General features: G+C 39.7%; 1 protein-coding gene across 5 annotated transcripts in view; it reads left to right on the top strand.

The window, feature by feature from the left end:
• The window catches only part of GRIA4 (glutamate ionotropic receptor AMPA type subunit 4), a 673,155-nt gene that overhangs the window by 585,572 nt on the left and 73,172 nt on the right, over nt 1-14,411 (top strand). For all 5 annotated transcript variants that reach the window (XM_025267033.3, XM_025267032.3, XM_025267031.3 and 2 more), the window contains 3 exons: nt 612-779; nt 2,604-2,708; nt 14,235-14,345. In XM_025267033.3, the coding sequence (XP_025122818.2) occupies nt 612-779; nt 2,604-2,708; nt 14,235-14,345 (384 nt within the window). The remainder of the gene's footprint in view (nt 1-611; nt 780-2,603; nt 2,709-14,234; nt 14,346-14,411) is intronic.

A 14,411-nucleotide genomic window follows, 5' to 3' on the forward strand; every position in this document is an offset into this window, starting at 1 on the left:
AGGGTGACAATATACAGCCTTGACGTACTCCTTTTCCTATTTGGAACCAATCTGTTGTTCCATGTCCAGTTCTAACTGTTGCTTCCTGACCTGCATACAGATTTCTCAAGAGGTAGGTCAGGTGGTCTGGTATTCCCATCTCTTTTAGAATTTTCCACAGTTTATTGTGATCCACACAGTCAAAGGCTTTGGCATAGTCAATAAAGCAGAAATAGATGTTTTTCTGGAACTCTCTTGCTTTTTCTATGATCCAGCGGATGTTGGCAATTTGATCTCTGGTTCCTCTGCCTTTTCTAAAACCAGCTTAAACATCTGGAAGTTCATGGTTCACATATTGCTGAAGCCTGGCTTGGAGAATTTTCAGCATTACTTTACTAGCGTGTGAGATGAGTGCAATTGTGCGGTAGTTTGAGTATTCTTTGGCATCGCCTTTCTTTGGGATTGGAATGAAAACTGACCTTTTCCAATCCTGTGGCCACTGCTGAGTTTTCCAAATTTGCTGGCATATTGAGTCTTTGCAGCCAAAGATAAACCCACATAGTCCCCAGGCAAATCCTAAGGATTGATAAGAATTTAACATTTTACCATTATATTTACTTTAATTTTGTTAGTATACATCTGCTCTGACTTATGATGGAGTTCTCGTGATGGCTGAAACATTCCGAAGTCTCAGAAGACAGAAAATTGATATTTCCAGGAGAGGAAATGCTGGAGATTGTCTGGCAAATCCAGCTGCTCCATGGGGCCAGGGAATTGACATGGAGAGGACACTCAAACAGGTAACTCACAATTTTATTTATGTTCAGTTTGTTTCACACATGCATGTGTGCTAAGTCACTTCTGTTGTGTCCAACTCTTTGCAGCCCTATGGACTGCAGCCTGCCAGGCTTCAGTGTCCATGGGATTCTCCAGGCAAGAATACTAGAGTGGGTTTCCATGCCCTCTTACAGGTTATCTTCCCAACCCTGCATTTCTTATGTCTCTTGCATTGGCAGGCAGGTTCTTTACCAGTAGAACAACCTGGGAAGCCTTCAATTTATTTCATTGTCCTTTTTAAATGGAGTTTTCAGGAAAACAAAATAATCTATTGGCAAATACCGATATATTACAATTTCCATTTTAATATATCGAGCCATTATCATTTCTGAGACATTTCTACATAGGATACTGGATAGAATGGCGGAGGTAGTGGTTTAGTGGCTAAGTCATGCCCAAGTCTTTGTGAACCCATGGACTGTAGTCTGCCAGAATCCTCTGTCCATGGAATTTCCCAGGCAAGAATACTGGAATGATTTGCCATTTCTCCCTCCAGGGGATCTTCCCAACAAAGGAATAGAACCCCCGTCTCCTGTTTGGCAGACAGCTTATTTACCACTGAGCCACCTCAGAAGCCCACTAGATAGAATACTGGTGTTTATATGTTATGTAGATGGTTAGCCAGGATAAGCTAGGTTATGTAACAGTAATAAACAACCCCAAGCTTCAGTGGCTTAAAACAACAAAAGAGGATTTCACACTCACAGACACACATCAGATTAGTAGGGACACTCTGTTTTTTATAATCACTCAGGGACCCAAGCTGACATAGCAGCTACCATCTTGAATGCTACAAAAGGAAAAGAGTTGTAGGAGGTTTCTAGTGTATACCCGTGGCAGATTCATGTTGATGTATGGCAAAACCAATACAATATTGTAAAGTAAAATAAATAAATAAATAAATAAAATGCTTTAGCACTCATTACATCTGTTAACAACGCTTTTGTCAGAAAGAGTCACAGACACCTAGCTAACCAAAAAGTGTCCAAAAAGAACAAGCCCACCTTGGACCCAGAATGAGGAAGAATCTGAAATATTTGGCATACAGTCTTAGTCTACTAATCTACTGACTGCCTCAGTAGACCTTCAAATTGCCTTGTAACCTTGGCTTAAGTATTTATTTTAGTCTTTTGTAGTTATACTAACACTGTTTTTCAAATGATTACTGTAATATGTGTGTATTTTTAGTAATACATTTTAAATGTTCTGAAATGCCACAGGTTCAGAACATAAGTTTAAATGAATTAAAAGGATTTGGAATAAAGTACACTTGAATATTTTCAAAAATATATTTATTTTTCTGAATATTTTAATTTTAACATTAGCAAGGAGAAATATGATCTGCTCTGGTTATCAGGGTTATTTAATCTATTATGTGGATGTGTAGATAAAACTGAAAAGTAACTAAAAAGGAAACCATGTTTCTATTCTTATAGATAATATTTCAAAATTGAAGAAGTACAATGGAAACTTCATAATAAAAAAAAATTTATCTTTCAAGTACATAACAGAATCGCTTATATATTTCTTTGATATTCCTCTATCCAATTCTTTTTTTTTAATTTAAATTTATTTATTTTAATTGGAGGCTAATTACTTTACAATATTGTATTGGTTCTATCCAATTCTATCCCAGTAGCTCAAATACCCCATGACTTTTTTAGTGAGTTGCTTACAGATTATAGTTCCACACCCATGCATAGTCATAAGCCTAGCAGATGAAGTAAAGATTTCTGTAAGTAAAATGGCAAATGATTACATGTGTAGATTTTCTTTTTCATTCATAGGTTCAAATTCAAGGACTAACAGGAAATGTTCAATTTGACCACTATGGACGTAGGGTCAATTACACAATGGATGTATTTGAATTAAAGAGCACAGGACCTAGAAAGGTGAGCCACACTTGAACTGTTTTCTTAGTTTGCTTTTGACATTTTAAAAATCTTATAAGTGAAATATAGCTGGATAGTCTACATTTTTAAAAAATTGTGAGTATGGCTAACCCTTGAACAAAGTGGGATTTAGGGGATCTGACTCTCCACAGAGTCAAAAATCTGTGTAAAAATTATAATGGGCCCTCCATATATGTGGTTCCTCCACTGCTGCAGTTCCACATCTGAGGCTTCAACCAACACAGATGGTGCAATATTGTGGTATTTACTGTGAAAAGAATCCGTGTAAAAGTGGACCTGAGCAGTTCAAACCTGTGTTGATAAGGGTCATCTGCACTTACAAGTAATACTTTATTGGTAATTCATGCTGAAACAAATTATTGTGTCATATGATTGATGTTTAATGGTATACCAAAGCTGAAATGAACAATTTACCCACTGTTTATATTCCTTATCCAAAATAAAAGCAATTTTTTAAAGGCTTAACAAAAAGAATCCCAGAAAACCCATAATATACTCTTCAGGAAAGCGCACAATGTAAGTAAGAGACTTATTCATTTTCATGTAGTCATTTCTGAAACCATTAGAGACAGAACAAGAAAACTACTTCTAATGGATAGTCATATAATAGAAGGCTATATGTTGCTGAAATAAACATTCAAAGAAAAGAGCTGATGGAAGATAATATTATTAAGATTACTGTTAGGTTGAAGAGAGAGAGAGATACCTAAGGACTTCAACTGAGGGACCAGAGAGGTTGTTCAGCAAGCTGCTGGTGATAGACTTTTGGATTTCAGAAGATAGTTGCTGATCTTGTGATGTGACTAAGCATCAAAAGAATCAGCAATGTTCTCAACATCCAAAAAGTGCTTTATATATTGGAGCAATACAGTTCCACCACAGAAATTGACTATAAACTTTTTATACCTAACATATAACTTTTTAACATTCCTTTTCTCTAGCATTAGCTAAGATGCTTAAGAAAGATAAATTCAACTTACCTTAACTAAAAATTATCTGTTTCAACACTTGGATGTTAAAAAAAAAAACTTTTCCAAATATACTTTCCTGTGTTAAAATAGTGGTGATAGTTACAATTTATGAAATGCCTGCTATGTTCCAAGCACTGGACTTGGTGCAATTTAATCCTCACAATGAGCCTGTAATGGAGTACTATTTTCTCCCTTTTCCCGGTGAGAAAATTATAGTGCAATTGTTGTTGCTGCTGTTCAATCACTCAGTCATGTCTGACTTTTTGCAACCCCATGGACTGCAACATGCAAGCTTCCCTGTCCTTCACCATCTCCTGGAGTTTGCTCAAACTCATATCCATCAAGTCGGTGATGCCATCCAACCATCTCATCCTTTGTCATCCCCTTCTTCTCCTGCCTTCAATCTTTCCCAGCATCAGGGTCTTTTCCAATAAGTTTGTTCTTCATATAAAGTGGCCAAAGTATTAGAGTTTCAGCTTCAGCATCAGTCCTTCCAATGAATATTCAGGGTTTATTTCCCTTAGGATGGACTGATCGGATCTCCTTGCAGTTCAAGGGACTCTCAAGAGTCTTCTCCAACACCACAGTTCAAAAGCATCAATTCTTCAGTGCTCAGCCTTCTCTATGGTCCAACTCTCACATCCATGCATGGCTACTGGAAAAACCATAGCTTTGACTAGATGGACCTTTGTCAGCAAAGTAATGTCTCTGATTTTTAAGACACTGTCTAGGTTTATCACAGCTTTTCTTCCAAGGAGCAAGTGTCTTTCAATTTCATGGCTACAGTCACCATCTGCAGTGATTTTGGAGCCCAAGAAAATAAAGTTTGTCACTGTTTCCATTGCTTCCCCACCTATTTGCCATAAAGTGATGGGACCAGATGCCATGATTTTAGTTTTTTGAATGTTGAGTTTTAAGCCAGCTTTTTCATTCTCCTCTTTCACCTTTATCAAGACACTCTTTAGTTCTTCTTCACTTTCTGCTATAGTGCAATATATTATAGCTATTTGTCTAAGGCCTATAAATGAGAAAACAAAGATTTTAATTCAGATATATCTGACTTCAGAAGCTTTCTACTCATTAACCCACCTGAATAGACTCTGCCCTAAAGGAGTTTATTTTCTAGCAGGATAGAATATAGTAAGTTCAATACAGCAGTTAAAGAGAAAGCATTTGGAAAGCCTAAAGCAGAAGAGATCACTTCCTGGTGGAGGAAAACAAATCAAAGAAGGCTGCATGGAGGAGCTGAGATTCAAAGTGAGGGTGTGAAGTTAGAGTTTGAATAGGTAGAAATGGTACAGGCAAGATCCAAAGACAGGCTGGAGGCAGGATGATTAAAGTCACACATTGGAAGATGGTAAAGGCTTTCAAAGTTGTGTTTTGCTCCAGTCTGTCATAAGGTGTGCTCCTCGATTTGAAGCTGCCATGAAAACCATCTCTAGACTTTCACCTTTTTAGTGGCATTGCTGTGAGTGCACACTGCCAGCCAATACAGAGCAGGCAGGAGCCTATATGATCCAGATCAGGTAGGGTAGAACACAGAATGGCAGTTTGAAAGCCAGGCTGTATGATGCACCCTTTTAAGGGTACTTCCTGAAGAAAGGAACGGAGATATGCTGCCAAGAAAAAATTTAATGTAAACACTGATTCTACTCACTCTGTAGCACACAGTTTGCAACAAGAAAGAAAGAAGACCGTTTTAAGCTAAGTCCCTCTGCTACCTATGGAGCAGACAAAATATTCTACAAGTCCCTAAGAATATTGACTAACTGGTAATTAGACTGTCACAAATCAAATTCTGAAAAACTAACCATTTAAGTAAAACCTTTCTAAAATGCAAAAGACAATTCCATATCTTCCAAAACAGTAAGTACAAAAAGTAAAATGATCTCCTCATTAAAGAAAGAATAATGGAAAAAGGAAGCTGGTGGTAACTAGTGGTAACATCAAGTGAGTTATTTAAAGCAGTGAATCTTTTCATGGTCTATTGAACCATGATGGTAACAAAAATTAAGGTTTTTAGAGGAAAAATTTTAAAAATAAGTTGGGAAAGTAATGAACAGTACATCCTCACACTCAGATGATATTTGTCTAAAACTGTTAAAAGAAATATGAAGTGTGAATTGGTGTAGACTTATCTATCCTTGTTTTTCTGGGGCATTCTGTCAGGAATATTAAACTTAAAAATGAACTACTGTGAGAAACACTAAGCTGGTGAGTTTCAGCAGTATGTCTGAAAAGTGAGCAGTCATTCTTAAAAACTGCACACTTGACCATAAGGGAGCTATCTTTGAAAATAGATCAGAGAGCTCACATATCAGTTTGTCTGGATTCTGTAACAGAAAATTGACCAGAGTCTTATTAAACAGAAGCCACAAAGCTCTTTCTGAAGTCTCAGCTCCTAAGTACTTTGGAATCTTCTTGGAATTCCAGTGATCTTACAAACATGCTCTAAAACCAGGCTTCCATGATTTCAGTAATTCTTCAGGTCAGTTCAGTTCAGTCGCTCAGTCGTGTCTGACTCTTTGTGACCCCATGGACTGCAGTATGCCAGGCCTCCCTGTCCATCACCAACTCCCAGAGTTTACTGACTCATGACCATTGAGTTGGTGATGCCATCCAACCATCTCATCCTCTGTCATTCCCTTCTCCTCCTGCCTTCAATCTTTCCCAGCATCAGGATCTTTTCAAATGAGTCAGTTCTTCACATTAGGTGACCAAAGTATTGGAGTTTCAGCTTCAGCATTAGTCCTTCCAATGAATAGTCAGAACTGATTTCCTTCAGAATGGACTGGTTGGATCTCCTTGCAGTCCAAGGCACTCTCAAGAGTCTTCTCCAACACCAAGGTTCAAAACATCAATTCTTTTGTGCTCAGCTTTCTTTATAGTCCAACTCTCACATTCATACATGACTACTGGAGAAACCATAGCTTTGACTAGACAAACCTTTGTTAATCATAAATATTATATTTATTGAGAGTAGATTATATGCCAGACATATGAAGGAAAAAGTTTGTACATTTTAATATTTAATCTTATATCAATCTGAAAACTAGACATATTTTCCTCATTTTATATAAGAGAAAATTAAGGTTCAGAGAAACTAACCTGCACAGGGATGTTCAACTAGAAAGAGATGGAGCTGGGGTGGAGACCAGGGCTCATTATCTAGCTTCAAAGCTACTCTCTTAGCTGCCACAAAATATTTTCAGTCCCAGGGCCCATAACTTTTCTCCTCAAGGCTGGTATAAGTATTAAGCCATGTTTTTCAGGACAGATCTGGTCAAATCATCTCTCCCAGGAACCAACTTTGAGTAAAACAGAGGCTTCTCATGGCCCCTCTATCTCTACATTTCAGGCAAAGTCTACCATAAATACAGAGATATTTGCTGTGTGCGGTGCTTAGTCACTCAGTTGTGTCCAACTCTTTAGAAACCCCATGAACTGTAACCCACCAGGCTCCTCTGTCCATGGGGATTCTCCAGGCAAGAATACTGGTGTGGGTTGCCATGCCCTCCTCCAGGGGACCTTCCCAACCCAGGGACTGAACCCAGGTGTCCCACATTGCAGGCAATTCTTTACCATCTGAGTCACCAGGGAAGCCCAAGAATACTGGAATGGATAGCCTATCCCTTCTCCAGGAGATCTTCCTAACCCAGGACAGGGTCTCCTGCATTGCAAGCAGATTGTTTAACAGCTGAACTACGAGGGAAGCCCCTACCATAAAAACAGAGATATTTATTCATATATTATATTATGGTTATGTTTGTGTACAATTCATCTTTAGGAATCCAAGAAGACAAATATTTCTCTGACATTTCCTACAGTTTAGCAATTTAAATGCTTCTGTATTTTTACATTACAAGAGCATTACAAAACTCTTGTTCACCCAATTTCTGTCTCTAGAGGAAAAATCATGCCTACTTTCCTACTTAAATGAGATCAGGCATGGGAAGAGTTCTTAGAAAAAATATCTCACATGAGGTTCTAGGTACAAACTTTAATATCTTTTACTTTAGGAAATGACTTTTGAGCTATTGTTCATCCTGAATTGTCTTTATTTCCTGTAATTCCATGGCCCACATGACATCTATGTACAAACCATGGTTCTGTATCACAAAACTTGTATTTCTTTTTCAAGAATTCCAAGTAGATTTAGGATAAATACAGTTGGGTAAATTTTTGGTTATTATTTTAATTTGCCATTACTTCTAAATCATTTATCTTGGGATGCAGGGAGATACTTATGAACCCACAGATCAGATCAGATCAGTCACTCAGTCATGTCCGACTCTTTGCAACCCCATGAATTGCAGCATGCCAGGCCTCCCTGTCCATCACCGACTCCTGGAGTTCACTGAGACTCACATCCATCGAGTCGGTGATGCCATCCAGCCATCTCATCCTCTGTCGTCCCCTTCTCTTCTTGCCCCCAATCCCTCCCAGCATCAGAGTCTTTTCCAGTAAGTCAACTCTTCGCATGAGGTGGCCAAAGTACTGGAGTTTCAGCTTTACTGTTCATGGGGTTCTCAAGGCAAGAATATTGGTTTGCCATTCCCTTCTCCAGTGGACCACATTCTGTCAGATCTCTCCACCATGGCCCGCCCGTCTTGGGTTGCCCCACGGGCATGGCTTAGTTTCATTGAGTTAGACAAGGCTGTGGTCCTAGTGTGATTAGATTGACTAGGTTCCTGTGAGTATGATTTCAGTGTGTCTGCCCTCTGATGCCCTCTTGCAGTACTTACCGTCTTACTTGCGTTTCTCTTACCTTGGGCGTGGGGTGTCTCTTCACGGCTGCTCCAGCAAAGTGCAGCCGCTGCTCCTTACCTTGGACTAGGGGTATCGCCTCACCGCCGCCCTTCCTGACCTTCAACGTGGGATAGCTCCTCTAGGCCCTCCTGCACCCGCGCAGCCACCACTACTTGGACATGGAGTTGGTCCTCCCGGCCGCCGCCCCTGGCCTCGGGCGTGGGATTGCTCCTCCCGGCCGCCGTCCCTGGCCTCGCGCGTAGGGACATGAGGTAGCTCCTCCCGGCCGCCGCCTCTGACCTCAAAAGCCGGGTAGCTCCTTTCGGCTGCCGCCCCTGACCTTGACTCGGGTAACTCTTCTCAGCCGTTCCTGCGCCGTCGCAGCCTGGCACTCTCGGTGCTACCCCTGACCTCTGACGTGGGGTCACTCCTCTTGGCCGCCGCCCTTCGGGCATGGGGTCCTCCCAGTCTGCCCCTGAACCCGGACATAGGGTAGCTCCTATCGGCGGCGCTTAAGTGTGCTGGTCGCAGCCGCCTACGCCAAGGTGCGCCGGTCGCAGCCGCCCGCGCCTCGTTAACTCATTAACAAAGAAAATTTGCTTTCCCAGAGAATGGGCTGCTGAAATCTGGAAGGTGGCCGCATTTTAATGGAGTACTAAACTGTGAAACCTATTTTTATGTTGCGAACTATCATGTGCAAAGGAAAATTAACAGGAAGCAACTGACATGCTTTTTAAATTATTTTTTAAGTACATGTAGAAGTTGAGGAGAGGATAGGTCTCAAAGGTACATTTATTTTGTTTTAATTAAAATTTTCACTGATATTAAATGTGTTATCACAAATTCCCTGATAGCTCAGTCTATAAAGAATCCAACTGCAATACAGGAGACCCCAGTTCAATTCCTGGGTTGGGAAGATTCGTTGAAGAAGGGATGGGACGACCACTCCAGTATTCTTGGGCTTCCCTTGTGGCTCAGATGGTAGAGAATCTGCCCGCAATGTGGGAGACCTGGGTTTGATACCTAAGTTGGGAAGATCCTCTGAAAGAGGGAAAGACTACCCACTCCAGTATTCTAGGCTAGAGAATTCTGGCCTGGGTTGCAAAGGGTCAGACACAACTGAGCGACTTTCACTTTCACTTTCAAATTCATATGGGCAATTAAAAATAACTGCTGAATTGATTTATACTCATAATTTTGGATCAAATTAAGCAATGTAGAAAAACACATTAATAAAAATTATTTTTTCTATATTCTGTTAATTATATATGCAATATTTATAAATAATATAGTGTTTCTTTTTATATGCTAATGCTTATTTTATTTTAATATGTTCACAAATACTAACACGACAGTAAAAATTTGAAGGAAACAAGACTTTTAAAACATATTAGAACAAACAGTGAATACAGACCAGTGAGCAATTTGTTGTTGCTGTTCAGTTTCTCAGTTGTGTCTGACTCTTTGTGACCCCATGGACTGGAGGAAACCAGGCTTCCCTGTGATCAATTGCATACATTTCATTGAAAACATGAGTTTTATCAACTGCATCTGGAAATACAAGAAAAAAGTTTCAGTTCAGTTCAGTTCAGTCGCTCAGTTGTGTCCGACTCTTTGCGACCCCACGAACTGCAGCACGCCAGGCCTCCCTATCCATCACCAACTCCCGGAATTCACTCAAACCCATGTCCATCGAGTCGATTATGCCTTCTAACCATCTCATCCTCTGTCGTCCCCTTCTCCTCCTGCCCTCAATCTTTCCCAGCATAAGGGTCTTTTCCAATGAGTCGTTCTTCACATCAGGTGGCCAAAGTATTGGAGTTTCATTTTCAATATCAGTCCTTCCAGTGAACACCCAGGACTGATCTCCTTTAGGATGAACTGGTTGGATCTTCCTGCAGTCCAAGGGACTCTCAAGAATCTTCTCCAACACCACAGTTCAAAAGCATCAATTCTTCGGCACTCAGCTTTCTTTATAGTCCAACTCTCACATCCATACATGACCACTGGAAAACCCATAGTCTTGACTAGACGGACCTTTGTTGGCAAAGTAGTGTGTCTGCTTTTAAGTACAGGTTGGTGTCTAGGTTGGTCATAACTATCCTTCCAAGAGTAAGCGTCTTTGAATTTCACTGCTGCAATCACCATCTGCAGTGATTTTGGAGCTCAGAAAAATTATGTCAGCCATTGTTTCCACTGTTTCCTCATCTATTTCCCATGAAGTGATGGGACCAGATGCCATGATCTTCGTTTTCTGAATGCTGAACTTTAAGCCAACTTTTTCACTCTCCTCTTTCACGTTCATCAAGAAGCTTTTTAATTCTTCTTCACTTTCTGCCATAAGAGTGCTGTCATCTCTATATCTGAGGTCATTGATATTTCTACTGGCAATTTTGATTCCAGCTTGTGCTTCCTCCAGCCCGGCGTTTCTCATGATGTACTCTGCATAGAAGTTAAATAAGCAGGGTGACAGTATACAGCCTTGACATACTCCTTTTCCTATTTGGAACCAATCTGTTGTTCCATGTCCAGTTCTAACTGTTGCTTCCTGACCTGCATACAGATTTCTCAAGAGGTAGGTCAGGTGGTCTGGTATTCCCATCTCTTTCAGAATTTTCCACAGTTTGTTGTGATCCACACAGCCAAAGGCTTTGGCATAGTCAATAAAGCAAAAAGAGATGTTTTTCTGGAACTCTCTTGCTTTTTCCATGATCCAGCAGATGTTGGCAATTTGATCTCTGGTTCCTCTGCCTTTTCTAAAACCATCTGGAAGTTCATGGTTCACATATTGCTGAAGCCTGGCTTGAAGAATTTTGAGCATTACTTTACTAGCATGTGAGATTAGTGCAATTGTGCAGTAGTTTGAGCATTCTTTGGCATCGCCTTTCTTTGGGATTGGAATGAAAACTGACCTTTTCCAATCCTGTGGCCACTGCTGAGTTTTCCAAATTTGCTAGCATATTGAGTGCAGCACTTTCACAGTATTGTCTTTGAGGATTTGAAATAGCTCAACTGGAATCCCATCACCCCTACTAGCTTTGTTCGTAGTGATGCTTCCTAAGGCCCACTTGACTTCACATTCCAGGATGTTTGGCTGTAGGTGAATTATCACACCATCTTCCTTATCTGGGCCAAGAAGATCTTTTTTCTACAGTTCTCTGTATTCTTGCCACCTCTTCTTAATATCTTCTGCTTCTGTTAGGTCCCCACCATTTTTGTCCTTTATTGAGCCCATCTTTGCATGAAATGTTCCCTTGGTATCTCTAATTTTGTTGAAGAGATCTCCAGTCTTTCCCATTCTATTGTTTTCCTCTATTTCTTTGCATTGATCCCTGAGGAAGGCTTTCTTATCTCTCCTTGCTATTTTTTGGAACTCTACATTCAAATGGGTATGTCTTTCCTTTTCTCCTTTCCACTTTGCTTCCCTTGTTTTCACAGCTATTTGTAAGGCCTCCCCAGACAGCCATTTTGCTTTTTTTGAATTTCTTTTCCATGGGGATGGTCTTGATTCCTGTCTCCTGTACAATGTCACAGACCTCCATCCATAGTTCATCAGGCACTCTGTCTATCAGATCTAGTCCCTTAAATCTATTTCTCACTTCTACTGTATAGTCATAAGGGATTTGATTTAGGTCATACCTGAACGGTCTAGTGGTTTTCTCCACTTTCTTCAATTTCAGTCTGAATTTGGCAATAAGGAGTTCATAATCCAAGCCACAGTCAGCTCCCAGTCTTGTTTCTGCTGACTGTATAGAGCTTCTCCATCTTTGGCTGCAAAGGATATAATCAATCTGAGTTCGCTGTCAACCATCTGGTGATGTCCATGTGTAGAGTCTTCTCTTGTGTTGTTGGAAGAGGGTGTTTGCTATGACTAGTGAGTTCTCTTGATAGAACTCTATTAGCCTTTGCCCTCCTTCATTCCATACTCCAAGGCCAAATTTGCCTGTTACTCCAAGTGCTTCTTGACTTCCTTCTTTTGCATTCCATTCCCCTATAATAAAAAAGACATCTTTTTTGGGTGTTAGTTCTAGAAGGTCTTGTAGGTCTTCATAGAACCGTTCAACTTCATCTTCTTCAGCATTATTGGTCAGGGCATAGACTTGGATTACCGTGATATTGAATGGTTTGCCTTGGAAACGAACAGAGATCATTCTGTCGTTTTTGAGATTGCATCCACGTACTGCATTTTGGACTCTTTTGCTGACAATGATGGCTACTCCATTTCTTCTATGGGATTCCTGCCCACAGTAGTAGATATAATGGTCATCTGAGTAAAATTCACCCATTCCAGTCTGTCTTAGTTCTCTGATTCCTAGAATGTCGATGTTCACTCTTGTCATCTCTTGTTTGACCACTACCAATTTGCCTTGATTCATGGGCCTTATATTCCAGGTTCCTATGCACTATTGCTCCTTACAGCATCAAACCTTGCTTATATCACCAGTCCCATTCACAACTGGGTGTTGTTTTTTTCTGTGGCTCCATCTCTTCATTCTTTCTGGAGTTATTTCTCCACTTATCTCCAGTAGCATATTGGGCACCTATCTGCCTGGGGAGTTCATCTTTCAGTGTCCTATCTTTTTGCCTTTTTATACTGTTCATGGGGTTCTCAAGGCAAGAATACTGAAGTAGTTTTCCATTCCCTTCTCCAGTGGACCACATTCTGCCAGACCTCTCCACCATGATCCGTCCGGTTTGAGTGGCCCCGTATGGCATGGCTTAGCTTCTTTGAGTTAGACAAGGCTGTGGTCCATGTGATCAGATTGGCTAGTTGTCTGTGATTGTAGTTTCAGTCTGTCTGCCCTCTGATCCCCTCTCTCAGTGCCTACCATCTTACTTGGGTTTCACTTACCTTGAAAGAAGTTTGTCAAGCATTAAATGAACAGTCATTTGGGTGTATGTAGCATAACAGTAAAATATATGTACCATAATAGTAAAGTATATGGACTTGTAATTGCACCTACCTTTATGTTTGCTGTGTGTATAAACTTTAAGATGCATTTTTTATTAAGGCATTGATTACAGTGTCTGTCAGAGAGCAAGCAGTAAAGAAGTAGTCTGCATTCTGAAAAGAATCCTAAATTTCCAGTAGAATCCCATTTTAGTTTGTAACATTATATAGTGCTTAACTAATTACTTAATATATTTTATGGAAAAGAGTTTGCTTCGAGTCTAAATGAGTAATATACGGAGCTGAAATTTTAAAAATACATTTAAAATTTTCAAAAGTGAAGATATTAAGTAATCATTAACATTTGATATATTTAGCATTTTAGAAATGGTAAGATTCTTATCTAGAGGCTAGGTTATATGAAACCAAAAAACTATTTCTATATTGCTTTAAAATACACAAATCTATTTTTTTAAAACATCCTGTACATGTGCCCCATGTAAATCTATTCTCTTTACTATAAAATCTATAGCATTATTGAAAAAAATTATGTAAACTAAGAATAGAAGTTTCCAATCAATCGCACTACAAGAGCATCAGAACAAAATGGCATTCCATCTGTATCCATATTCCTTTTTGAACCCATTCATTCTCAATGTCTTAGCTAGTCCATGAGTGTATTAATAAATTGTAAAGTTGGCAAATGTGTAAGTAGGTAGTATTATTAACATTAGGAAAACTGGCTCATCATCAATTAAGAAAACTTCCAAACACATTTTTTGTGTGTGCTTCATAAATTTGTTTTGTTTTCTTATTAATAATTCTCATTGTTCCAATAAGAACTAGAGAAAACTCTTCTAAAATGTGCTTTCAAGATTTTTCTCTATTTGGCAGGTTGGGTACTGGAATGATATGGATAAATTAGTCTTGATTCAAGATGTACCCACATTTGGCAATGACACAGCAGCTATTGAAAACAGAACAGTTGTTGTAACCACTATTATGGTAAGTTTTGGTCTGTGTTTTATGATGCTTTGTTTTGCCCGTAGGCAATTTTAATTCCCAGCTATG

The sequence above is a fragment of the Bubalus bubalis genome, chromosome 16, assembly GCF_019923935.1.
Source record: "Bubalus bubalis isolate 160015118507 breed Murrah chromosome 16, NDDB_SH_1, whole genome shotgun sequence".
In the NCBI taxonomy this organism is placed as follows: Eukaryota; Metazoa; Chordata; class Mammalia; order Artiodactyla; family Bovidae; genus Bubalus; species Bubalus bubalis.